Here is a 27,306-nt window from a genome sequence, read left to right on the forward strand (position 1 = left end):
ACTTAACAAACCACCTAAAAAGAGCGATTTTTCTGTGGAATGAATAAAGGTAATCCAGCCAGGGAGGTTTCAGGTTTTTCACAACATGTTTATTTTTTAGCACCATAAAAAGTCAGTTAAGGTTGTCCAGTGTATTTGCTCTCATTCTGTCTTTCCTTTGGGATGGAGCGTTGATGGTGGAGATTCAGGAAAGGATTGGAGAAGGCAGGTGTTTGGAGATATAAGCGAGAGGGCTGTAATGGCTACAACAGCACCCGGCAGCCAGCAGGTGTCATTCACTTGCTGGCAGAGGTGAAGGTGAAGCATCCTCTCTGGTGGAACTGCATGTCCCTGATACGACGCATGGACTGGATCTGGGGCTGGAAGGCGCAGAAGTCGTTGTAGTGTCTGTAGTCACCACACTCAAACAGGTACTGGTAGCCTCTGTATCCAGGGTACTGGTAGCCCACCCACCTGAGAGACATGGATCGAGTGGGGAGAGTTAATACTGACTCACTTTAAAAGGTATCTAATTCTCTAAAAGTCTTGTAGTTTAACATAACTCACTTATGACATTAATATAATTTCAATCCTATTCTGTTACTATACAATGTTTATATGATGTTTATATATATATTATTATTGCTAAAACTGAATGATGTGATAACTACATTAATTTCACAATACAGGAATACACTGGAGATTGTCCTTCAAGCAGATCTAATAGGATGGTTAATACTCTATGGGTCCATTTGGAGTTCAAGAATTTCAGGCATTTAACGGTGACTGAATAGGTTCTTAGATAAATTCAACTAGCTGTTAGAAGTATTCTAGGAGGTTGAATTGTAATATAAGTTCTCGATAGGAGGTTCTATTGATCCTGTAACATGTTGTGGTTGTCACTGGGAATGTTCCACTGGTCCCTATAGATTTCTTTTGGGATTTGTGGTATTTTTATCTAGTGTTCACAAGGGGAATGGAGGGGTTCTAGTAACCTTTTCAGCGGATGTATAACTGGGAAGGTTCCTGAATGATTCTGTATGGTGCTTTAGAGAGTTTAGAAATCTAGAGATTTTAGTCACTGAGAGGTTCCAACATTCCCTTAGAAATTCTAAAGGTATTTTAGGAGGTTCAAGGGGTCACTGAAGAGGTTTTGGTCATAATAATATGAGGACAAACAACCTGGCCAAAAATACGCATTTGTCAAAAAGACAAGTTAGCTTTAAGCCTTGTGATGACATGTCATACTACTGTTTATGAACAGCTAGATTGTAGTGTAAAGAAGCCTGCAGTTCCCTTCTGAAACTATGTCTATGTCTATTTGCAGTACAGAGCCTCCACTTTAGTTATATATAGAAAAGGAGCAGACAGGTTTTTCTCCCAGGCTGTATGATAAGTCTTTTCTCATTGTCATATTGTTTAAATAATGCCTACTGATTCTTGATCAAATCTATTCATGTTGAAACCCCAGCAGTAAACTACTAAAACGTGAGTCTGAGTCTACTCACGCTCCTCCGGGCACCCTCACGCTGCCCACTCTGTCGCAGAAGCCATGCGCCCAGAGGGTGGGCACATCATCCTCCTGGATCTCCATCTTGTTGCCCTTGAAGTCGGAGAGCTCATACAGGCAGATCTTGTGCTCCAAGCTGTCCTGTAGGGATGAAATGAGGTGTGGGCAAATTAACAGATGCTGTTTATGTTACATTAACTACACATGCATCAGTCATATTCCTGTTTTGTGTTATTTGCAATGAAATGTGGTACAGACTGCTGATGACAAATCTTAATGTCTTAGGTGATACTTTCACATTTCATCTGGCGCCCCTGTCAGCTACCCCTGACGGTAATACACAAACTGAGTTAAACATTTTCTAAAAAGGCCATCAGACAGAGGATGAACCCTTTGGATTTAGTATAGACCTTACAACTTTAGTAGTGAGGATCTAAGAGAGTCTTTGGAGGTGGAACAATTCACTGCTAAATTACTGTATGAGCAAGATATCAAACCCCAAAAAGCTAAATCCATGAATCCATAAAGAAAATAATTAGTAGCTATATCAGTGGTTAAATCTCAGCTTCATCAAGTCAGTAGCAAGGCTAGAAATGTATAGTCTTACTTTTTCTGTTCTTTTAAAAAAATGTAGTACTATATGCTTACAATATATTAAGTGAAGGATGAGGCTAGTATATACACTGTTACACATACCATGCGGATGGGCCTGAGGGACACGAGGCAGTCACTGCGGTAGGAGTTGCTCCAGGTATCCCAGCGAGGATACTCTCCCTTCTCCAGGATGAACATCTCCCCACGGAAGTTAGTCTGCTCAAAGGCAACAAAGCTGGAGAAGGGGGGCCGCCGGGCACAGGGGGGGCACAAGGGGGGAGAGGACAGGAGAGAAGAATTAGAGGAGAGGTAATATAAAGTGACTAGAGAAAATATATAGAAAGAGTGTATCCGACTTTGGGTTAAATCATGTTTGTCCAAATGTGTGTACATCCACTTACGGGCCGCACTCCACAATGATACTACGCACTCTATCCAAGCCACGGTCACACACGTTCATGCACTCATTCTGGACCTCGATCATCCTGCCCTGGAAGTTCTCCTGGTCGAACAGCATGACCTGAGCACAGGAGATATTACAAGTTACAAAAACAGACACAACAACAATCATCATATCCTTTGAGTCTTCTCAATTTAAGTAATCAGCTAATCATGAATTCTAATATCCATCTGTAAAACCCATCAAATAACTGACTTTGTTTAGGCAACAGCACCTGCCACAAAGACTGAGACTGGCATTAAAGGTGACTTTATTCTGTCCGAGCATGAAAAGTATGCACAAGTCTCTCTATCCAATATGTTCGGTTACTAATGTATGAAGCATCAGCATCGTAATTTACTCATGTACTTTAATTCCATTCACCTTTCAGAGTGTTTTTTAGTCCACCATGTTAATGTGAGAGCTATAGTCACTGTTTACTTTGCAGATTAAGATTTTACCCACAAAAGTATGATGAAATATTATAGAAATGTCATAATATATAAGATATAACACTTCCCTAAGTGTGTATAAAGAAGTTTCATATTAGCGCCACTGTGGCCAACCACAAGATGAAAATGTCACTTGTATGTTAATGCATTCAAATATAAAAACTACAAAAATATAGCTGTGTATTTTCACACAAGGGATATTGCTACTGTACTTATGCTTAGGGAAAGGATCTGAGTACTTATTTCACCACTGCTATTTTCACCAAAAGTAATCTAATCCTAAACAAAACTAAACAAAACCTTGCACAGAGAAAAATCCCCTTAAAGTGTCTGTATACTCGAATCACAAAGACTTTGTCTTTTGTCCCAATTACAGAATGGTTGCAATTATTGCCATTAGTTTTTCTAAAAGCGTCCAAATTAGAAAAACATTAGCAATAGGAGAAGATTTCTAGAAACAGACATTGTTCAGTTTTTCAAATGCTGTTAGCCCCTCTAATTGAATTCAACGGACATTAGAAATTGGGAAATCCCATTGAATATCTTAACACCTAAGCAAATGAAAAGAAAACTATCTGCCAGTCTTGATGAGAAAACACATTTTCATTGTAATTTTGTTAAACTAAACCTGACATTGAGTATTCTGTAGAAAGGCTGTTTATGCGGATGTGTAACGCAGCTGTGACTCACTCTGAAGGATCCCATGCCAGGCTCTCCGGTCTTGGTGGCCTTGCTGGAGGCAGCTGGAGCGGGGGCTCCCTTATCCTTGGCATCGGTGCCCTGGCTGGAGGCGGACTTGGCAGTCTGAGACATGGTGAGGGGCTTCAGGAGAGTCTGGGTGAAAGGATGGAGGAAGACAAGGGGATGAACAGAATTATAGGTGTAAATGGAAGTGAAAGGATCACAGAGGAGAGAATGAAAGGGAAGGTGAAGTGAAGTAGAATTGAGGGTTCAATGTGGCTTTAGTCGAGGTGTAAACTTTATCAGGGGATGGTAGGTAGGTATGTTTTGGGGATTTGGACTAAAGCACAAGTCTGCCGTTTATGTGGGAGGCTCATTTAGGCCCTGGATTTCTGTTTGGGTCTTTCCCTAGGCTGAGGGTGGTTTGCCTGGGTGTGGTGGGCAGGGAGAGGGCCCTGGCTCTGGATGATGTGTGGCTGCCCCCCTGGTGTGCATGTCTGTGTCTGTGTGTCCTTACCTGCGTTAGTATAGCTTGCAGTGCCGTGTGAGGGAGGCTGGCTCGTGCTGGTCCCTTCAGCGCTCGACCCAAGCTTTTATACTCTGGCAAAGGCCAAACGTAGAGGCTCATAGCACAAAAGAAAGCCTCTCGTCATCACAGTTGGCCTATGCCAAAGCCACCGGGTCATCGCATAGCCTAGAAACGCCGCCGGCCCCACTGGCCTGCCTGTAAGCGTTTTACTATCAAAGGAAAGCACTGACCAAGGCATTTTTTGCATGTGTTGGACTGGTGGGGCTGTAAGCTAGTTACATGAAGAGAGGAGGAATGCAAAGGTTCTGGGGGCACAAAGAGGGGATCCCTCTCAATCACCTAAACAGGCACACAGAAATATAGCATATTCTCCAGCTAAAAAAAACAACTCAGTATTTGAAATCATTCTTTCAAGTGATCTATTCCTCTTGTTGATTTTGACAAACCATATGAAATGAAAGAAAAGAGGCCTATTTACACACCTATTTTCTAATATATATATATATATATATATATAATAACAGGAAAATGTTCTGTTATTATAAGAAAGGATACCACACAATGCAATGATTTATTATATGTTGCTTATATTGATCAACCCAAAGGCTGAGAAAACTATCAGTCTGCTTTGCTCATGACAAATATATTTACTGTTTCCTTTCCTTATGAGGGTGAGAGCAGACGTTTAATATCTCATGTTTGTGTCTAGACTGGAGTCAGCAGGCAGTTAGCCTAGCTTAGCATAAACAGGAGAAACAAAAAGCAATAGCTAACCTGTCTCTGTCCAAATGTTAGAAAAATATTTTTGTGGATGTCCTCTCTAAATATACAAGAACTAGTTTGTTATAGCGCTGTGAGCGGTAACAGGTGGTAACATGTTAGCACTATTCATCCATCCATTATCCATAGCGCTTGACCTTTGAGGGTCACAGGGGGCTGGAGCCAATCCCAGCTGACATTGAGCGAGAGGCGGGGTTTACCCTCTAACCACAACACTAACGTGTCCGTGGTTTAATGTATTTGAATACAAATCTACTGAAGAGAAAGGTAAAAACTCTCAAAGTGAAACTTGAAACAAAGTGAACTTGCAGTCATCAACAAGCTTGTTAGCTCAGTCTTTCGTTAGACTCATGCAATTGCTTCAAAAGTAGTATTTTAACTATCAGCTTCTGTCATTACTTTGCAACACAGTCAATAAGCTATGACAGCTTCCACAATTTTACATTTGCTACAAGTTAGCAGTGCGAATAGCATGCTTCAAGTTGATCTCAACGCAAGAAATGTATTGGTCATCGATTCAAGAGCGAATCCACTGGTTGCTGCGATTCCACTGGAATTGTGGTGTGACCATTAAAGGTGATTATTCTCAGACAGAAATTGGGTAAAAAACAACAATTTGTAGTTCCAGATGAAATTACATGTTTGGTCTATTTCTGTGCAGTGTCTCCAACTATAACACTTGCCAACTCACTGTGATAGCTGAAGCCAGCTGTTTTCATCAATAAATAGTAAGTACTTATGTTCATCTAGAATACTTGCCTCCCATCTCAAACTATAGTTAAGCAAGAGTTACAGATCAATATTCTCCTGTAATGGTCAGAAGGAAATTTATTAAGGATGTTGAAATATTGTATTTCTTTAAAGTAAACAGGGACAGTTACATGATTTTCAAATAATTCAGTCCACAAACTTACTTGATAATGTAATTTAGAGTCTCCAATATTATAAAATCACAATTTGAGTATATTGTAATATAAACATGTAAATGAGAAATGAGAGTCTTTAGAGATGAAAGTTGGTTGTTGAAAGTGGTAATAAATCTTAGATTACAGCTGGATTATGTCTGGATTATGTCACTTTAGATGTGTTTGATATATTCAGATTATGTGGGAACTAATCCCGTTAGGTAATCTGTGTGGTTCCTATTTGGCTGGGTATCAAACCTCTGTACTTTTTTGATGGTGACGACAAAATAATGAAGCAAGTATCAAATTCTAAAACATGGGCATCAGTGCTGAGTTAGATTCACAATCTTTGTAAACAGATTGGACCCATTTATATGAAATAATTAAGTCATTTTTTTAACGTAAGGCTGGTGTTCTTATTGTCAACAAAGCTGCCATAAAAATAACCTAACAATCAAAATGGTAATTCATCAATTCACACTTTTTATATTGCAACCGGTTCCTACAGAAGACAAAAAAAATGATCAATATAGGCCAATGGGAGGAAGTGAAGTCAAGTGAATTGATTGAGGACTATTTTTAGAGGTGGATTAATACTAAAAGTTTAGTATATGATCAGAATCATCCTTAAATTGAGAAGGACATTTTTACATTTGTCAGCATAAGGTATTATTTGGTACAATGAAATAAGTCAGTTATCAGCAGACATCTATTGAATACAAATACAATTTGTGCACATGCAACAGGAGGGCAGCCATTGATTTTGAAACCTATTGACCTTGTGGCCGCTGCGTCTACTTACACTGACACAAAATCTACTGCACACATTTCTACTCTCAGATGGAAGAACCCTATTGATTTTTGACACCCTGTGACTATGTGACCTTCGATTTTTAAAATGACTCCTTGTCAGGACCGCTTAAGGCTTCTCCAGATGTACAATTTGTTGCCATCTCATTGCTGTTAAATCTTCAATGCTCCTCTTTTTATTAGAGGCCCTCCTTCAAAAGACCATCCTTGTAAGAGGTTTGATAACCAAACATGACTGAATCTAACTTGAGGCCTTTGTATTTTTTTGTCTAAATTGATGCTACCATTAGAAAGAAGCGTTTTGATTTGCTGACCCATTGACCTTCCCCTGCTTCTGCTGTCGATCGGCTACCCCCGTTTGTTTCTATCATTCCCCCAGAATAAGGCTGAAAGCTAACTAGGTCAATTATTGCACCTCGGAATTACTTGCCTGTCATTTGGTTGCTTTTATCTCAGGTTCACATTAGTCACATAATAATAAGCACATCACTCACTTATTGCAGTGCAGAATTCGGTCGGAATTTCACACAGACCATTATACAGTGATTAACTCAGGCTAAATGTGCCTGTTATGGTTTATAGGAATGTGATGTGGTTACATCTAGAAGTGACTGAAATACAGATCATGCACTTAAATTAAATTCCTGTAGGCTCACAGAAGGTAGAGCTGCTGTTCAGAATGTCCTGTTACCATAAAGTGCCTCGGCTCTCTTATTTACAAGTTGTTGAGTATGTGAGCTGTCTCTCACTCACTCACTATCTCACACAAACACACACATACATACACACACACACACACACACACACACACAGTGTTGAATAGCATCAGAAGATATATTGTTCTATACTTGACAACCTCTTGGTTAAACATGTTTAAACATAGCTGACATTTATCTTTTATAACAAGGCGTGACTTCAATTGTGAAATCTCGATGTAATCAAATGACTCTCAGTTTTTAAACTGCTGACACAATTCTACCAGATATTCTTGGTAGGACTCTCAAATACATTTCTCATATGCTGCAGTTCAAATTAAGTGAGAGAACAGAAACTCTCTTAGGATTTATACTTTTGGGGATACCAGCATATCGCAGAGTCATCAAAGTGAGTATTAATGTACTAATATGAGTGAAGTATTTCAATTCATTGATTGACTGAAAATTAATTATCAAAGAATTTGTTGTTATTGCCTAAAAATACCAAACATTTCCTGTTTCCAGCTTGATGAATGTGAGGAGTTGAGGTTTTTTCTTTCTTATACATGATGGTAAACTGAAGGTTCTGGTTTTGGACTGTTGGTCAAACAAAACAAGCAGTTTGAGATTTTGTGCAACATTTAGTCAGGAAAGGACCCATGGATTAATGTATAATCGCAAAAATTAATTGAGATTCAAATAAAGTTTTTAAAAGTTTTCTGTTAAAGTTATCTCCATCCTCCACCCCCTCATATCTTATGCCCTTATTATTTTCTCATCCTATGTCTCATATTCCCTTGTACCCATGTCCACTGCCCAGGGTGATAATGTGGTGTCTGCACTTCTGCCCCTCCACAGATTAACCATGCTTTTGTCGGGGGGGACAAAGACAAGCCCCGCCCTGCTGCTGAGCCGGGGCTTTCAGCATGGCCCCTTGCCAGGGGAGGCTTTAAAAGGGTGGGGGCGCGTGGCTCCTCTCACTCTCACGGCAGGACATCCCAAGGGCATCAAAGCAAGGTGAGTCCCTGTCCTTTACCCAGCACAGCGCACCCAGCACAGGGCAGCTCAGGGCAGCATAGCCAGGGTACTTCAGCCCCATAAATTCACATACACAAACACCCAAAAACACTGACGGCCTTCACTGTAACTGGTGGGCCAGATAAATAGTGATGATGGAAAAGACATGGTCAGAAAGTCAGATAAAGAGATAGAATTGGTGAAGCCTCTGGCTACTTTGACCTTCTTCATATTTGTGTGGGAACTTTAAATAGACGCTTTCAATTCAGGAATGATGCATTCAGGCTGATTCTAGTATTCAGGCCACTTTTTTTACTGGTGCTATTCAGCCTTAAAAAAATAGACTGATGCTGTTGCGTAGGTCATTTCACATGTTGTATAGCATTCTAGGCTTGTTATTTTCACGGAATAACACTTACAATCGTTAGCCTCCTGCTGTGCTGTTTTTAGATTTGAGTGCAATTGGATTCTTTGTCAGCCAAACTTTTGTGTAAAAGCTTTTTCAGAATCAAGTGCATGTGAGCAGACCTCTCAGACTTCAGTGTTTGCACAGGCTGTCCCCTCTAGTCACTGGGATTTCTGGAAGTGCATTATCTCCGTTTCAACCATCTAACATTTGTCTTTATTTCCTCGTTCCAGACAAGATGACTCACCATTGCACCAAGTTCTCCGGCCACTGGAAGGTGAGTCTGCAGACGGAGGAACAGATTCATACATCACCTCAATAGAGGTCCTTTCAACCTACATGTTTTCCCCGGGATGCCACCGACTGCTTCTAGTTAAATGTCTCGGATGAAAAGACACAATTTATCACCAGCTCCTCGAGGGGAGCTACCATTTCTTTCCAAGCAGGGAACTGAATAAATGTAGACCAAATCAGGGCACTAGAAATACAAAATATCATATAAATTTACCTTTAACTGTCTCTATCATGATTTTAAATTAAATGCATTCCATTTAACAAACAAACCTAACATAATTTGATGCTTTTAAAAAAAGCTGTTAAGTTGGTTTCCTACACAACAAGCTATCTCTTTGTGTTTTAATGTGCTACTGCATCCATACTCAATCATCATATATCAGCTGCCATTAAATCTCCTGATTTCTCCCCGTCAGATCATTGTCTTCGACGAGGAGTGCTTCCAGGGCCGTCGCCATGAGTTCACCTCCGAGTGCTGCAACGTGATGGAGTTTGGCTTTGAGACCGTGCGCTCCCTCAGAGTGGAGAGCGGAGCGTGAGTAAACAGATATTCACATGCAGAAAAAAAAGCTCTTTTACATTTGCAGAGAGGAGCAGGAAAATGCAACACTGCAGCTGTCATAAAACTGAAATGAGAAGGTAATAATTCTGAACTTTTTCTCCCCCAGCTGGGTGGGTTATGAGCACGCCTCCTACCAGGGACAGCAGTTTGTCCTGGAGAGGGGAGAGTACCCCCAGTGTGATGCTTTCGGCGGTAGCAATGCCTATCACATTGAGAGACTGACCTCCTTCAGACCAATTGCCTGTGCTGTAAGTTCACGAGTTGTTTTCGCCCCCTTCCTTTTCACTCAGAAATGTCAACGTCTCTACCGTGTCTGTGAAACCTTTGTGTTTGTCCGATGGTTGCGTTAGACTTGACTGACTGGAAAAACATCTTTTATGCATTGTTCGTTCTCTCTTTTGCCCTCCAGAACCACAGAGAGTGTCGTATGACTATCTTCGAGCGTGAGAACTTCCTGGGCCGTAAGGGTGAGCTTAGTGACGATTACCCCTCCCTCCAGGCCATGGGCTGGTGCAACAACGAAGTTGGCTCTCTCAGGATCCAGTCTGGAGCGTGAGTGTCCTCCAGCTGCCAGATAACTCCTCCTACCATTCCACATTTATTATTTCATACTTAACCATTTAATTTTCATTTTTGTAGCCTCTCTTTAGCAGTTCGGAAAATATACTCACAACAGTCTACTTTTGCAGCATTTCATGTGTGCGTTCTTCTTTCTCAACAGATTTGTGTGCTACCAGTACCCTGGCTATCGTGGATACCAGTATATCATGGAGTGTGATCGTCACTGTGGGGAGTACAAACACTTCAGGGAGTTTGGCTCCCACTGCCAGACCCCTCAGATCCAGTCCATCCGCCGCATTCAGCAGTAACAACTTACTCCAAACTCCCCTGACCCCCCCCCCCCCCCTTCCCATCTGACCCTTCACCTTTGACCCCTGCTGCTACCTAGTGCTGAATAAAATGTCTTTCTTAAACCCTACTGACTTTCCCCTATGTATTTGCTTATCATCTGATGGATGGATGGATGGATGGATGCATGGATTTATAGATAAAATAAGATAGATAAACCCAAAAGTTCAGTGAGAGTTTTGATAAACTCATTAATTTAAATCAATGAAAAAGAAAAACAATGCTGCCAACTACATCTTTGGTAACAAAATACTAAACAAAAACAGTAGAAAACTTGATAAGGAGGATAGTTATATGCAGCCCTAGTTAATCCACATGTGATTACATAACTTTACAGTCATTTCCAAACCTATTTTTGCTTAAAATGTATTAATCCTTTTCCTATTTTTGCAAATATAAAGAAAAATTGTAGTCTCTATTAACTTGTAAATCTTTAGGCAACAGACATGCTAATCTGTTATCAACCAGCAGTGTGCTTGGTTCCCTCGGCCTGAAATGCATTACATACACAGCCTGTCACTTTGTTTTAAATGTGTTCAAAAAGGGATCCAGGAACAGGTTCATCCAAAATGACTCTGTGTGGCATGTTGGCATGTACAAGCAAAATATGATCAGCGTACGTAATCACATTGTTCCAGATCCAAATGTCTGGTGCAAAAAGAAAAAAAGGAAATAAAATAAGCTCTGACAGAAAAATGCTGTATTCATCCAATAACAATGTCAACAGCCACTTCTCTACAGAAACAAGTACCTTTTTTACTTTTGATAGTATATTTTGCTATTAATATTGGTAAAACATACAATACTGATATAAACTAAAAATACTGATAAAAAATGTAAATGAAAGTAAGCATCTTTGGGTTTTGGGCTGTTGATCTAAAAGAACATCTTTGGACGTCAATAATCAAAAAGATGTTGCAGGGTTTGTTTTTTGGGGGGGGACTGAACAGTCGTAAACATCACTTCATGGTTTAACTGTTCTAACCTGCAAAATGACTACAGAGGCTAATTATTTTGAAGCTACAATTTGGTGCATAAGATTCATGTTTGAAGTGGAGACCAGCCCTTTTAATAAATACCATAATAATAGGTGAGGTAAATTCTGCATATATTTTATGTCTTATTGTATTTTTGTTCTAAGATTCATTTTAAGTGAATCTAGTAATAATTTGGTAAACAAAAACCCAGAACAAAAAAACAGTCATTGTTTGTGATGATTTTTTAAAGCAGATGTAGATCATTACAGAACCATTTCTTTTAGACGGCCACCTGGTTGTATTTGAGATGAAAATCCCTTTTACTTTATGTCACAATGCCATATTTACTGGCATTTACATGCACATTTGAGAATTATAAATAATGCAAAAGCTTTGATGCAAATTATAAAGTAAAAACCTCCCTAACGTTCTTTAACGGGACCACATTTAGCCCAGAGGCCTGTTTGCCCCCCACCGCCAAATGATGTCTCTGCACAGTAACGTGCAGGCCTGTGCACTGCATTGCATGAGGAGCAGTACCGCTGCTGGCCAGAAAGCGGCGCTGCGCTTCCACCAGACACTACCCAGTCTGTTCACCGGAGCATCTACAGAGAACCACTGACTGAGCGGTAACATTCATTATGAGGCCGCTGCTGCTGCTGCTGCGTGACCATTCAGATGCAATGGGAACAGCGACCTATGTGACACTGGGCTGGGGGCGGAGGGTCATTATTCAAGCCTGTTTGTATGCTAAATGTGCTGCAGCGAGGCCGTAGCACTCATCCAATTCAAATAGGCCTGTTTGGTGCCCGTCTTTATCTTTAAAAGCCCCCCCCCCCCCTCCCCTCCTCCATCATCCGGGAAATCTCATGTAAACAGATGCTGTTCCCAGTGCAACGCTCAGTCATAAATCTCCACTGACAAAAATGCTCCAAATATGGACAATCCTGGAGATGAAGCTGCGATCACAGCGCAAACCGCGCAAGGGGTCACGTGTGTGGTTCGGTTGACGATGCTGTTTGGACACAAATGTCAACAAAAATGAATAAAGATTTCAAAAACAATGTTATTTCCCCCCTCTGTCGACACCCAGTGTGGCCCAGGCCCAGTGCACAGCGAGCCGCTCCGTGTTTTACAAGCCTCTCCCCGCCGCAGTGGGAGGAAGTTGAACCAGAGCAGTGCCACTGTGCTAATAGAAAAAAACACAGGGAAAATAACCCAGGCTGGGGGTTCACTGACACATGTGCCACACCGGGGCAGGGAAACCAGCAGCTTGATCGGCTGCAGCGGACGGAGACGCTCGGCACTCACGACCGACGGACGGACAGCTACCTAGCCGAGCGTGGGCTGCCCCAGCACGGAGAGCCTGGTAGGCTAGGACCCGCTCGACTCGTGTCGTTACCGGAGATCTGCGGCTCCGAGGGGAGCGACGGGGGACTCTGTCGGGCGCCTCTTGTGTTGCCGACCCGAGGCCTGGAGTGTCACCGGATCAGCGGCAGGTTTACAGCGCCGGGGCAAAGTTCTCGGTTTACGGGCGGCGCAGCCACCGCTGCTCCAGCGGAGCTCCATCTCCCAGCAGCTCTCCCTCCCCCCTCCTCCGCCCCTTCCTCCACCGCCAGCCATCAGCGTCACTATCGGCGCACAGTCAGTAGCTCTGTGCTGGGTCTCCAGGCGAGGAGGTTCCCCCCCAATGCTCGGGGTAACACAACAAGCTGCCATGGATTATTCTGTGCCATCGTGTCGTTGTTTTGGACTCGAGTGAACCCTCGATGACTGTTTCTTTCCGGGGACGCTGCAAGACTTCCCCAATCCCCGCAGCCAGTCTCCTCGCAGCCGTTAGCTTGTCAAGCACATCGCTGCCTGAAGCCGAGCCAGTGCTAACTGTTGGTGCCAGCTGCTCGCCGCGTTTGCTGCTGACAACCGGGACATTTAACGTGTCCGCCGAGCTGGAGGAACCCAACCTGGATGCATAGCGAGATTCATCTCCCTACACGCTGCTCGTTAGTTAGCCTACTGGCTAGCAGGTTTCATTTTTTTCGCTAGCTAGCGCGGAAGCTAACTAGCAGACGAACCCAAATATCGACATTGCAAGCGGGCTAAAGCGAGCTAGCTCTCGGGCGTTGAGGATTTGGCTCGAGGTTAGTTGATGACGCCCACCTGTTTGGGTTGGATTGGGTGCTAAACCTCTCAGAGTGTCTAAACGCGTCTTTCTCGGGCGACATTTTTTGTGCATGTGTGTGTGAGTGTGTGTGTGAGAGGGGCAGAGAGAGATTGATGAGGCGATAAGCAGGAACATTGCAGCCTACACAGGAAGCCAGCAACAACGACGGCAACATAAACACGACCGCGGTGTGTGGAGTCCTTCTTGCGGGGGGATGTAGACCCAGAGTCCCGACCCGTCTCCAACCTGTGCTTGCGTGGTTTTATTTGTGCCAAAAACGCGCCGGAGAGACTTGCGTGTGTTTTTGTTTGTATGTGCGCGCAAGCCGAGACACATCCAGGACATCGGCGGTGGACACTTCAACCTGTCGCCCACTGTCCTCCCCCCCCCCACACCCCGAGCCCCCTTCATTTCACTTCTCTGAGACCAAGGGAAGAGACCCGACCACACGTGTTGTTCTAACCACCGTAAGACTGTTTTTTTTGTTGTTGTTGGTTTCCAGACACGGAAGGAGCTAAGTGGTTTTTTTTCCTTCTGTCGGCGTGTGTTTACACTTTGAGGGAAAATCCCAGAAAACACATGCTGCACTGGAGACCGACCCGCCGTGTGGACCCATTTCCATGAGGAGGACCGGAGGAGTCCCCAGTGACCCGTGGGATCTGACAGCTGTCCCCAGAGCCGACACCTGGTGCACCTTCCCCTCTCTGTGAGACAGATTGCTACAACGCGAGGAGGAGCTGGCCTCACCAACAGATCTCATCAGCCTTTCCTTGCATTGTTTGCCGCCCCCCCCCCCAGAAGCCCGCATGTGTTTTCTGTTTTACATTCTGCACTAAATGGGATTACAAGGACGGTGATCAGGCGGGGCCCCGTGACTGTCATTTCTCACCTAACCTGTCACCCAATGTCTTTCTCCCTGAATTTCCCCTTTTCTTTTACAACGATGGCAGTCTGAGGCGAGGTGAACACACCGCAGCCGGAGACAGCGACGCGGCTCCAAGTGGATTGTCCGCCCCGCCGTCACGCACCTCGGCCCTTGATGCTGGTCACATCTGGCGCCGGACCCAATTTTTTAATTCCCTGACAACCAAACCCATCTCCCCGTCTCCGGTTCTCGTATCAGCTGTGGTCGCACCAGGGTCGAAAGATGGCGGACCTCGAAGCAGTACTCGCCGATGTCAGTTATTTGATGGCGATGGAGAAGAGCAAGTCTACACCGGCGGCCCGGGCGAGCAAGAAGATCATCCTGCCCGAGCCCAGGTAAGCACATTTACCGAGAGCCCTGGTGCTGCGGCCCAGGCTTGTGTTTGTTTGCATGTCAGACGGATGGATCTCTTTTGTGTGTGCACGCTATGCAGCCATGTAGGGAGATGGAGACGTGCTTCCTCTCAAACCTGTGACTTAAAGTGAAATAAGACTGTGGAGCTTTACAATGTCACCAAAACACCCACGCAGCGGCTCAATCGGCACGTCATCTCCAACCTATACGTCTATACCTTTGCCAGAAGTTAGCCTTATGTTAACCTCTCGGGAATTCTAGTGTATCTTAATGGAGGCCGCTACAGCAGGTCGTGATGCGGCCACACACACACACACACACACACACACACACACACACACACACACACACACACAATCTCTGTCATGGTATCTGTCATTTTTCAAACACTACCACCACGTGTTGATTATTTCCCAACCCTGATATCTTGGTGCCAAAGTGTCCTGTCAAACATCCCCCTTCTGCTGCCAGCCTGGCTTGACTGGCAGTCTGATCACAGATGCGTCTGGTGTAGCATGTGCCACATACTTGAGGCAGCTCAGTCTCATCTGTGGTGCGGTGTACCTTCCCAGCCCTTTGGTGCAGTTTCACTATCAGCATATGCAGCTCTTGATCCGGAAACCCCAGCTCACTTGCGCTGTCTGCAGGCGCCCAGTGTGATCAGGCCATCAGAGCAGACTACAGCTAAAATCGGATATACATAATACACCCCCCCACCACCCGCAACTCATCCCTCCACCAGCTACATGACTGCACATCGTTTTGTCTCTGCAACTGCAGCTTGTCAGGGGCTTGACGGTGTCTCTTTAGGCCAGGTTGGAGGCTTGTGGCACGCAAGTTGATGGAAGAGGAAGTGTTCAAATGTGGGACATTGTAAGTTATTGGCACTTGCACTCCACACGTGTGTAAATACAGTGGCGGTACACTGTGATTTTACAGGTTAAATGACAATTCTATTCAAAGCTGATCTTTGGAGGTCAGCTATTTCAGTACTTAATGACTTGTCTCGGCAGATCAGGCGAAAGCAATGATCCTGACAGGGGCGGACACAGTACTGAATACATAGCCTGTTGATTTTTTTTCCCCAACTGAAATGGGTTGGTAAAAGGATATCCTTTAAATGTGCCAGTCCATATCAATTGTCAGAGTCGAGGATATAATACAATTTGTCACCCTCTACATCTCATCTATACATTAATGTTTCATAAAAAGCTGGAAAGCCCTGCCGTCTTGGCAGGTTCAGAAGAGTAGTCTCACCTTCTCCGGGTTTGTAATGAATTCTCTCTTCTGGCACTTGAGATGTATCTTAAACGTCAATACTTAGACAAGTTAACACCAAACTGCTCCCTCTGGATGATTATTTTATGATTATTTTATTACTGCTACATATTTGACTGGTTATCTGTTAACAAATATTTCTCAACATGACCTTCCCCCCGTAACATTACTGCCAACCTTTTGTGAGTGGTTTGCAAGTTGATAAATGTTGGATTCTCTCCTTCAGGGTTGTATTGGTTTCAGCTCATCTCTGTATAATATTAGAATGAGCTTGCAGAATTCAAAGCTTTGCTGGAGAGAGCCAACCCATTACAGTGTACATTCTGTCACATTAAATATTTGTACAAACAAAGTTGTGTTGATGTTGCATAACACCACAGTTGCAACACAGCGTTACAGACACTCATGTTCCTGAAGTCTGCAGTAAATATGATCATGCCTGAGCTTTCAGCACAGACACACAAAATTAAACAACCAAGTTCTAATAAGGTATTTTTCAGCCCACCAGTGACAGTCTGAGTTGTGCTGTTGTGTTCGGTTCATTGCTTCAAACAAATTGACTCTAAAGGAGAACCAGTATAGTTACCAGTTTAGCTTTTTAAAGGAGAACTCCACTGATGCATGTTTTAAATCCACGAACCCCCGCAGGCTTGAAAGTTTGCTCTAAATTTCTGTAGCGCACTAATTCACAGCTGCACCTGCATGCTGGTCACTGTATGACATTTGGGGAAATGTGTCATATTCTGCAGAAAAGAAAAACACCTTTCTGTCGACTTTTTTCTTAATGGTATTGATCTCCGTCCAGAAGAGCTCTATATTAGGAATTATCCCCATTCATGCCAACACCTGAAGATGCGCGGTCATTCATGTACACTGGTCATGTGCATGCTGGTGTAAACCAGAAGCAGATTTTCCACCTGGAACTGGTTGCTTAGTTGCAGATTGATGAGACCCATTCAGGAAGCAAATGCAGGTGACTGAGTTGCCGTTTCTTCTCCTCCAGACTAAAACACACCCCCCGGGGTTTTCAAACTAAACTGGGGCCAGTAGCATTTCCAAAGTTCTCGGTTTTAGGTGTCGGAAAAGTCTGGAGTAGTGTGGACACCAGGTATAATGCATCTTGAAAAAGAACTATGTGGATGTAGCCTAGGAAATTACAGATTGTCACCATGTTCTGTAAATGAAGAAGCATTCAAATCTAAGACCCTTATTTAATTGGATTATCTGGGAAAATTGTTTAAGTTACTTTTATTAAATCTATAAATCTGTATGAAATCCAACTCCCTGGGTGACAGGAGACACCTTATTGATTGGCAGTTAGTTGTTGTGTGGCTGTATAGAGTAGTGCTGTTGAAGGGCCTCTTCTTCATATACGCTGTTGAGTTGTTAGTAAAAAGTTTAGGTTTGTGTGTTTGTAGCCAATGAGAAGGTAATCAGGATCCGCTTGTCTGACAGTGTCACTGTATGCCAAGCTAATTGAGTTCATGGCTGCTCATTAGATGTTCAGTCTAGAATCCAAGTTGCAAAACATTGACGTGAGAAGTTAATCCAAGGATTGGCAACCGTGTGCCGCTGAGACTAAAGATGACACCAGATCATTTGACTGATTAGTACGTTATCAACCAGAGAATAAGAGGTAATCGGCGGGACCTGCACACACTTAGTTTATGTTGTTGTCATCTGCACCAGGCAGAGGTGTTTCTATATGAACCAACCCAAACCAGCATGGTGCACTGCTTTTGTGAATGTGTGTGTTTATCAAGAGGTTTCATGTTGACTTTATTATTTGCAGCAGCTGCAGAGATAAAGGCCTCAGCTAACAGACTTGTAAAGGCATTATTAAACATGCAGTAATATGAAAACTTATCCAAAACATGTCAGTTAGGTCATTGTTATTATTGTCACAATAAAGTGTCAGACATAACTGGATTAAATCGTATGTAAAAAAAAAATAGCGTGATGGAAACAACACAAGAGAGGAGTGAGAGGGAAAAGGGTGTGTATGTATGGTTTCGGCGAAACTAGTTCCTAAAAATAGCAAAACGTTTATAAAGGGGTGTAGGGATTGTGTGAACACCTTCAAACGTTTATGTATGCACAGGTTTAGCAGTCGCAGTAAAGCATGTGTGAAGCATTCAGCTGCATGCTTGTGGGGGGCAGTTAAATGTGGCACTTGGGAGATAGTGTGGTGCTGCCACATTCTCGGCAGGCCTAGGCTATGTCCTCTGGCAGAGAGGTGAGATTTTGACAGCAACACTGGAGGCAGTTGAGATGAGGGGTATGGGGTAGACCTGACCAAGTTATCCTGGAGGTGGAAGTACAAGAACAAAATCTGACTCTGGTGGTTGTAGTAGTAAAGACTCCGAACTACAGGCTTTCAGCCAGAGTACGCCTTTGTGATATTGACCCTGTTAAAACATCAAACGCCCTGTCACTACACCCTCCCTGCCCCCAGACATCGCCATGAAATCAAGAGCAGAAAAGATGCTTTTAGCAGCCTTCTTATTTTTAGATTTTATCAGCTGGAGTTGGCTTAACTTGTTGGCTGTTTTTATAGTGTCTGTGTGCTCTGTGGGGCGGTCACTTTATGTTTGAAATTCGAAAATAAATTGAAACGTGGCAAAGAAAATAAATAACCTAACCATAATGACGTCTGTGGCCCTGTTCAGACCTGGTGTTACATTCGTCTTTGGTGATCCAATCACACCTGGCATTATAATGCGTCTCCACATGTGTCCTCTGTGACCATTTGTATTGGATCACACTTCCTCACTCTATATGCAAATAAGCACATCTTTTCCGTTCACAAAGACCAAATGATGTTGTTTTGGCCAATCCGACTATGACACATGGGAGTGAGAGAGCAGGGACAAGAGGGGCTGAGTTAATCGTTATGAAGCTTTAAAATGAAGAAGATTTTACAGTTGAAGTTCAAATAGTGAAAGCAGAAATAGAAATTCAACATTTGGTCGTCTGTGTAAATATTGTGGTGTTGGCGACAAATAAATCGATCAATGTGAAACCCGTAGAAATGTAAAGATATTTTGGCTCATCATGAAACTTTAGCAGATCAGAAAATGTCAGTGGAGTAAGTAGGCCCAGGAAATATTTGCATTGAAACAGCTAAAAGAATATGGCTTTAGTTTAGGGGCAGTAGGAGCAAGACAGAGTTCTCTGAATGGTCATAAACAGTATATGCTAACGTTGCAGAACTATTTACTGCATGCCCACTCACACTATCATCCATAAAGTTGTTACCATCATCAGACAGTCAGACCTCATAGTTTCAGCTGCAATTCCTGCAAGCGGCCTGTACTCTCTCCCTGAGACCCTTTTCTTTAACTCTTTAGTCTGTGTACCTTTCATTGCAGGTGCATGAATGCACTCCAGCTTCCGTCATAGATTGACGTGGTCGGTAAACGCTGCTGAGAAAGTGAAATTCGCCCTCAGATCTACACCAAAATCGAATGGGTTCCTTCCAGACACATGCTGCATTCTCACATGGAGTGGAAGTTTTGTCGTTATTCGCACAGTAGTTTTTGTCCTAGTAGTTATACAGTTTTGCTTATGTCCCTCTTGGATCTGGCAGTGACTCAATAGTAAAGGGCTAATGGGCCCATTTGACCCCTCCAGGACAATTCTTCCTCAAACACTGAAAGCAGTGTTACACGCAGTCTTAGCATACAATTTTCCAGTGCACCATTGTCTCTCATGCTACTCATTACGGGTTTCTGAAAACTCTCCTAGATGCTTTTTGTCTACAGTTTCAGCTGACTCCTCAGTATTTTAGTGAAGTGTTTTTGTTGATCTTTGTCCCCCCCGGTTCTACAGAACGCGGATCAGAAACTAGATTGCGCTGTCAGTTTTAAGTTTTAAGGTATTAACTTGTGTTAAAGTGCACATGATTTCTTGGAAATTGAACATCAGATGGTGCTGCCAGTTCCCATTGAGCTCCCTTTTTAAATTATATTTCACCTCAAGAGCAAAAGCATAATGGAGAAGATTACATTTGGGTGGTGCCATGGTGTTAAAACCACACAAGGTGCTAAATCCTCAAAGTAACATTGTTACTACTCCTACTTTTTAGCCAACACCGAGATAACATTGTTTATCTAAGAGCTTCCGCTTTTTTTTTAGTACAAAAATTGTGTATTGTAACAGTGCATTGAGTTTTAACAGTTAGAAAGTTATCTCAACTGAAACTAAAACTATTATATCAGAAACATTTTAGTTTTCTTAGTGAATTGAGGAGAAACAATTTCTTTGTCTTGTAGGCGGCTCCCTCAGAATCCTACACATGTTCCATTGGAACAGGAGCCAGAAAAACAGGTTCCAAAGTCTAACTAGTCTTCGTGGTAAAGAGAATAATTACATGTCTACAGGCTTGAATGAGCTGAAATAGGTGTTGTTTCCCACTACTCTGGTTGTGTTTTTATCATTTGGTATTATTAAATATATATATGTATTTATAGAGTGACAACTAGAGACCAATTCGAGTCTAAAATAGAATTATCAGATCAGGACATAGGCCATCAGCTATCATCTTGTGGTTCGCTATCATCACAGTTCAAGCACATGCCCACAGACCGAGCTATGGAAATGCCAGTGACGTCCTGTTCATGTGTTAAATATTTACACATCTGCATACTTGCTGCAGCAAGGGTCACCAACACAAAGCTGTTACCAGCGTTAGTAGTGGAGATCAACACCTAGAAGCTGGGTGTTTGTTCATTTACACACATTGGCGCTGATGCTTTGAAATTTGACTTTCTCCCTAAAGGAAGACGTAAAACTAAACTAATCACAGGAGGATAAGGGAGATGTTATCAGTTCACCATGTTTGGATCCTCCACACAGTATATACCCTGACCTTTTACTGCTGCACTGACAGTTACTCGACTGAGTCCAGGGCATTGTGGTGCACATACACATAGTACATGTGGGTTTCCAAACCGACTTCGCCCACCTGGTTCTCAGTGTTGTTGAGACTAGTATCACTTAAGTTTACTACACGCAGAGATTACTTTTTCAGAGGCCTTGACTACTCTGCCAACAATTTCCTAATTGCAGTAATTATGTAATCAAAACAAGTGCTGTGTAAAGTAGATCAACATTTTTTCTATATGCTTTGCAGAGTTGCAACTACCTGATATTTAATCATCACTGAATTATTTGTAACCCTGATTATTTTCTTGAATTAAGAACCCAAGTTGTAGTGTTCAAATCTTTGTTTCTTTTTGGCGTATTGACAGCCCAAAACTCAAAAAGATTCAATTAACTATAGAGAATGTCTATCGATCAACCAATTATCACGTGTGTTTAGGGAGACACCTAAAAAGGTCAGATAACATTGGAAGGGTCTTGCTTTTGGTTTAAAAAAAGGGCCACAGTAGGAGGGTAGACAAGGCTTTTAGTACCTTTTGGCTTATTATAATAGTGGTAATTTGATTGGCAAGGTAGGTTTGTTCTCATCCAACTGTGCTGACAGCTGGTTCATCCTGGAACAGATGTAATGGAGGCATAATGTAAGTTCAGCCAAAAGGAAGGTGTGTAGCGCATGTTCTAATGGAACATGTGCGTATCCACCGTATAGTAAGTATATAGTGGGTACTGGCACAGGACAATGCAATGTCCCTGCAATGTCACCACATCTCACTGGTAGTCTCACCGCATGTCTAGCTCAAGGACACTTGAGTTGTTGTCCTGTCTCCTAACTTCAATGACCGCTGACATCAACTTTACTGGTACATTCCTACAGCTCCCTCTAAGTCCCCCTTAGGGATGACTGACTGGAAAGCAAAATCTCCTTAAAACGTGCTCAAGGTGCACTTAGAAAGTCCTGGGTAGAGGACGTAAGAGTGTGGGAACATAGAATGTCTACTCTTTTTCAGATTGGTCTGGAAATGCGGTCAAAATTTGCACCAATTTGCACAGAAGCCCTGCTTCTGGCAGGAATATGATATCTTACATCATTTATAATCAAAACAGCAGTCTATCATGTCTCGTAAGCCACTCAGGTGTGACGGCACTCTGAATACTGTTGGTTGGGTGTTCATCAAATTATCTCCAAATGGGAGTAACATATGTAACCACCATGCTGCAAACTCCATGTGTCGCAGAATGATAATTTTTCCAGTTGTTTTTTGTCTATAGAACATTGGAAAACAGTCCAAATGCTCATTGCAGTATTCCAGAGCCAAAGGTGATTAATCAAATGTCCAATTTTGTCTAATATTTAATTCACTGTCATATAGGACTAAGGAAAGCAGCATATTTTCAAAACCTGAAATTATCCATTTTCGATATTGTGGAGTACAAAGCAGCATCACAGATATCTCACAGATTCCTTTAGCCCAACCAGAAGGACAGAACGGTTCAGTTTTCTTCTGAAAAGGCGAAGAATCACCAGAACCAACATGAACCAAAATTTGTGTTTAGTTGATCATCTTAAATATGTATGGGGATATTAGTTTAGGATGAGACTAGCTTGCAGAAGAGCGCCACCTTCTTTGGTGATACGTTATCAATAGACTGGAAATAGGGTTGGGCAACAGGACATAGAAATCAGGACTAAGCTGAAGAGAATAACTGGAGTTTACCGGGTTGCATCGAGTCCACAATGCTACAACATAGCACTGTACAACCTGTTGGTGTATGTGACATTTTATTTTAAATATTTGGATAATGCCACTTTGCACTTTGTGGATTATTGTTTAATCTCGCCCATCTTTCAGTGAGACTCCAGGCTGCTTCATAATGTAGCAAATACATACAAGCAATATTCATACTCTTGTGACAGCCCACCACTCATAAGCTGTCAGCATCACGGCGATCCCCTGTGGATAATATTGCCTTATTTACCACTATGTCCCAGCAGTCATCCTGTCACTCACACTGCATTGTCACAGCAGGAGCCCCTTTGTTTCTGTTCTGCTGCGGTCATCTGCTCCCGTAAGCTGATGCTGGTGTGTAATGCTGCTGTTGTTACTGACTAAGGTTTGCTTTGGTGAAAAGCAAGGACACAACAAGGTCCGTGAGTCTTTCACAGTAACATGGTTGTTGTATTTTGGAATGAGAAGTGGCTGTTGAGGTATTCAGATAACATTTTCAATGCTTTCAGGAGCACAAATATTCGAAGCATTTACCTCCATTATATTAGGATGATGATAGAACTCTTAACCCGTTTTCGGATATGATCCCTGGAAGATGTCTGGAGAATTGGGTCCGGAATTTCTCCGCAATTTGCCTTTCATACATACATCCCCGCAGCATTAAGGTGAGGCGTGGTGCAACAGGCAGAGGCAGGACATAATGTATTTACTCTTCTGCGTAGATCACATGTTTTTGTTTAAAGCACATCGACACCAGCGTCAGCCCTTAGCACCAAAGCTCTCTTTAATCATCGTTGTCTTCTACATGTGTGGCACTGCTTTTTCTTCTGGAGACATTTGTTTTCTTTTTTCCCCCTTTTTGATTCTGTCGCATGTTAGAAACATCACCACTCGTTTGTGGTGAATCCTGCGTAGGATCTCCTGCTGTGTTCCTACATCGGCTCTTCCTGACTTTCTGCAGACTTTTTACACGGGTACTGGCTGAACAGAGTCCCCAGAAAGTATTTTTAGTGTTCTGTAGTGAATTTGGCAGTAAATATTAGCAGTGGTCTTAAGGCAGCATCGTAAGTGGTGAGGTTTCATACAAATCATCCACAGTCAGCCGTGAATGATTCAGTGGAGCACACAAAAGGCCTCTGCTAACTAAAAGAGGAAGTGTTTACTTCCTTGGTTCTTGTTCCTGTAACTGCAGAAATGTCTCATCTACTGTTCATTCCACCTCCCATAGAAGTCAGCACGCATGGGGCCAGGTTGCATTCACAAAACCAACTGCAGTAAGAGCATTGGTCTGATGATCTTATTATATTATACAGCAAATAGAACAAAATATGTTACCCACAGTTTACAGTCTTCTGTTTTAAAGAAACACGATGCAAGATTCGTTCTTGGCTGTACTTGGCCTCCCCCTACAGATTAGATGCGTAATTCACTGTCATAAATATGAAGCAAGTGTGTATTAAATCACATTGAAGTGTTTGGCTAACTTGACAGCTAAACCTTTATCGAGATGGGATTACGTGGCTTCTGATGATTTAATAGAGTTGACAGCTTCACCTACACAGCCCAATGTCAAGCAAGCACAACAGCACAAGACATAGCAAACAAGCAAAGTTAATGTCCTGCATCCTTTGGCCTCTTGGAAATATTGAAATATGCTCCGATAATCACTCTTATATTCTCTTCTTTGTTTTGTCTGACAATGTCCTCTTTGGTTTCTTCAGGGGCTCTGCCATGATGTGCAAACTGCAAGTGGCGAGCTAGTTGTCTCTTATAGCTAGCTGCTAGCTGCGGCTCTGATTGTTGGTGTGACATGTGTCGTAGAGCAGGTTCCAGCACAGTTCAGTTGTATAGTGCAGTTCCAGAAATCCAGGGAGAACTGTGGCAATGACTTGGGGTGGCTGTGGCTGAGGGGTAGAGCAGTCGTCCTCCAACCAAAAGGTCGGTGGCTCGATCCCAGTCTTCCCCATCTGCATTCCGAAGTGTCCTTGGGCAAGATACTGAACCCCAAATGGCCCGTAGAAAAAGTGCTGCTTATAGAGTAGATGCACTGTATGACTGGATGAATGGCAAAAATGTAATGTAAAGCACTTTGATGGGTCATGAAGACTAGAAAAGTGCTATATAAATACAGACCATTTACCGACGTGACATTGTCCCAATTATAAGTCTGTGTATCATCAAAATTGTTTAGAAGTTGTTGTTTTTACGTATAAAAACAGCCTAGTTTTGTTACCTATACTATTGATATAGATCATTCGTAATTCTTTGTCGACTGACTTTTCTCATCGATAACTGCATTACATAGACAATCCCACAGACGCATAGTATTTCCATCTCACTGCTTTGGTAGATCAAAATGCTCAGTATGGGATGCTGATCAGCTCATTATGAGGACAGCAGAAGAGAGAATAGTTTTATGACACATTAAAGACTGTTGAAGTCCATTGAGACCCATTGTTTTTATAACTGAGCAACTGCACAAAGAGAAATTCCATTTGAATTTCAAAATGCTCAGTATTGTTCACTGATGGATCATAAGGGTGTTGTTATGACTTGCGCTGTTTAGGAGTTAAGAACATTTGTGCATTAAAGCCTCATGCCGTAGTGTAAGAAGTTCTCTTTCACACACTCAAGACGGCATCAGTGCTCAATGAAGTTGCTAACATCCTTTTCAGGAGATGCCTCTCTGCTTTCATTTGCGTTTAATTTAGACTTAATTGTGGCAGCAGGTTAGTAAAGTTGTATGGCTCCTGGTGCACCGATAAACAATAGTACCTAGCCACGTGGGCATATGGACATGGGAGTGAGCTCTGTCAAAATGTAAATACTGGAAATAAAATGGCGTAGCCACAAGGAGCCAGGGCTGCTTTTTGCTGGCACATATTCAGTGCGATCCTGCAGAGGTGTTTGCAGGTGAACCCTGGGCACCCGCCACTCATGTATGCTTGGTCCTGGTGTGGTGTTAATGAGCCCATGGAGGGGGTGCTAATTGATTCATTCTCCCCACTCTCATTAACACCTGTTCCCAGGGTAGCATGTATCTCTCCAGGTTCCCCACAGCCTCCCATGTGTCCTCCTCTTTCCTCCCCACCATTGGACTCTGTCAGGGGACAGGTGGCAGGGCGAGTCCTAAACCAAGGCCAGGATCACACACTGAGGTGGAGGAGGACGGGACTGGCCTCTGACATTTTTTGGAGATTTGCTTATTGTATCTGACTTTGTGTGAGCTGTTGATTATGGTGTGTATTAATCCATGTCTCTCTCCCCAACCCCCACCAAACTGTGTTCACAGTATTCGCAGTGTGATGCAGAAGTACCTGGAGGAGAGAGATGAACTGACATTTGACAAAATCTTCAACCAGAAAATTGGTAAGTGTCAACATTTCTTTTATCGCATTAAAGGATTAAAGGAAATGCTGTAGAAAACAGCCCAGGTGTCTTGCTTGCATCTTCCAGGGCTTCCAACCACATGCACTGTGTTTGAGAGTAAAGCAAGTTCGATATCTGTGTTCAACAGTTCAATATAATGTAGTAATAATATTATTGCTGTTATTTTCGTCTTACTCCTCATCCAACACCTGTACTGATTTATCTGTAACAAGCCAATATTTATTGGTCTTGTTCTGGCTCTAATGATTTCTCTTATATTCTTTTAGATTTTAAATGAAATTTTAAATACTGGATGGATTGTTTTGAAAGTCGATGCACACATTAATTTGCAGCCTTGCAGAGCTGCTGCCATAGCTCTAGTCTTTTTAAATGACAGTCATTTTCCAAATTATATTATTTGTAACAAACTAACAATAATTGTCAAAAGGCTGAACTGAAACATGGTTGACGTTTGATTATTGTGCTCTCTGCACGCTGTTGTCTGCTCTTGGTAGACAATGAGACCATGATGGGAGGGAAAGTGCTGCTGTGTAAAATTGCTCAACAACAGCAAGTTGGTTCTGTGTTATTGTAGATAAACATCCCAGATCTGAATCAGGTCCCTCACTGTTTGCATCAAATAGTCTGTTAAATAGATTAGCAGTCTGTAACTTTCTCATGTGTCAGACTTATAATCAGCATTTTGTATCTTCTGCTGTTCATGTCATCTGTAGGCTGTTGCTGCCACCCAGAATTATGTCAGTGCACAAAAGAGTGCATGTCTCCACTAAGATGTTATTTGTTTTTGATTTTTGTGAATAAAAGCAGAATCCAAATGAGTAAAAAAGTATCTTCAGATATGATACGGTTCTCTTCAGTCACAGAATCAAGTGCAGTGTGGTTTTGTTAATGCCAGTGTTGCTGCTAAGTGGAACCTGAGCTGTGCAAATAATGTGCATCCTTGTCTATTGCTATTCGCTCTGCCACATTGATCGCTTGTTGTCAGAGGTTCGGTGTTAACTCTGTTGCTATTGGTCTCAGTGGGATTTTTACCATGCTGCTGGTCCTG

General features: G+C 42.6%; 3 protein-coding genes across 3 annotated transcripts in view; 2 read left to right on the forward strand and 1 right to left on the reverse strand.

The window, feature by feature from the left end:
- Positions 1–67: 67 nt before the first annotated feature.
- Positions 68–4,493, reverse strand: crybb1 (crystallin, beta B1). Its single transcript, XM_034602858.1, has 6 exons — positions 4,173–4,493; positions 3,665–3,808; positions 2,485–2,603; positions 2,186–2,318; positions 1,488–1,630; positions 68–453 (listed from the first exon to the last, which is right to left on the reverse strand). Exons 1-6 carry the CDS (start codon positions 4,281–4,283, stop codon positions 276–278), a joined length of 828 nt encoding a protein of 275 aa, XP_034458749.1. The 5' UTR covers positions 4,284–4,493; the 3' UTR covers positions 68–275.
- Positions 4,494–7,642: 3,149 nt separating this feature from the next.
- On the forward strand, positions 7,643–10,678 carry cryba4 (crystallin, beta A4). Its single transcript, XM_034602874.1, has 6 exons — positions 7,643–8,391; positions 9,031–9,074; positions 9,508–9,626; positions 9,760–9,901; positions 10,063–10,205; positions 10,375–10,678. The coding sequence occupies exons 2-6, from the start codon at positions 9,036–9,038 to the stop codon at positions 10,520–10,522; spliced, it is 591 nt and encodes a 196-aa protein (XP_034458765.1). The 5' UTR covers positions 7,643–8,391; positions 9,031–9,035; the 3' UTR covers positions 10,523–10,678.
- A 2,065-nt stretch (positions 10,679–12,743) lies between these two features.
- grk3 (G protein-coupled receptor kinase 3) overlaps positions 12,744–27,306 on the forward strand; it is a 61,348-nt gene continuing 46,785 nt past the window's right edge. The window contains exons 1-2 of the mRNA XM_034602779.1: positions 12,744–14,960; positions 26,161–26,237. Of these exons, the coding sequence (XP_034458670.1) occupies positions 14,848–14,960; positions 26,161–26,237 (190 nt within the window). The 5' untranslated portion in view covers positions 12,744–14,847. The remainder of the gene's footprint in view (positions 14,961–26,160; positions 26,238–27,306) is intronic.

Source organism: Hippoglossus hippoglossus, chromosome 12 (assembly GCF_009819705.1).
Source record: "Hippoglossus hippoglossus isolate fHipHip1 chromosome 12, fHipHip1.pri, whole genome shotgun sequence".
In the NCBI taxonomy this organism is placed as follows: Eukaryota; Metazoa; Chordata; class Actinopteri; order Pleuronectiformes; family Pleuronectidae; genus Hippoglossus; species Hippoglossus hippoglossus.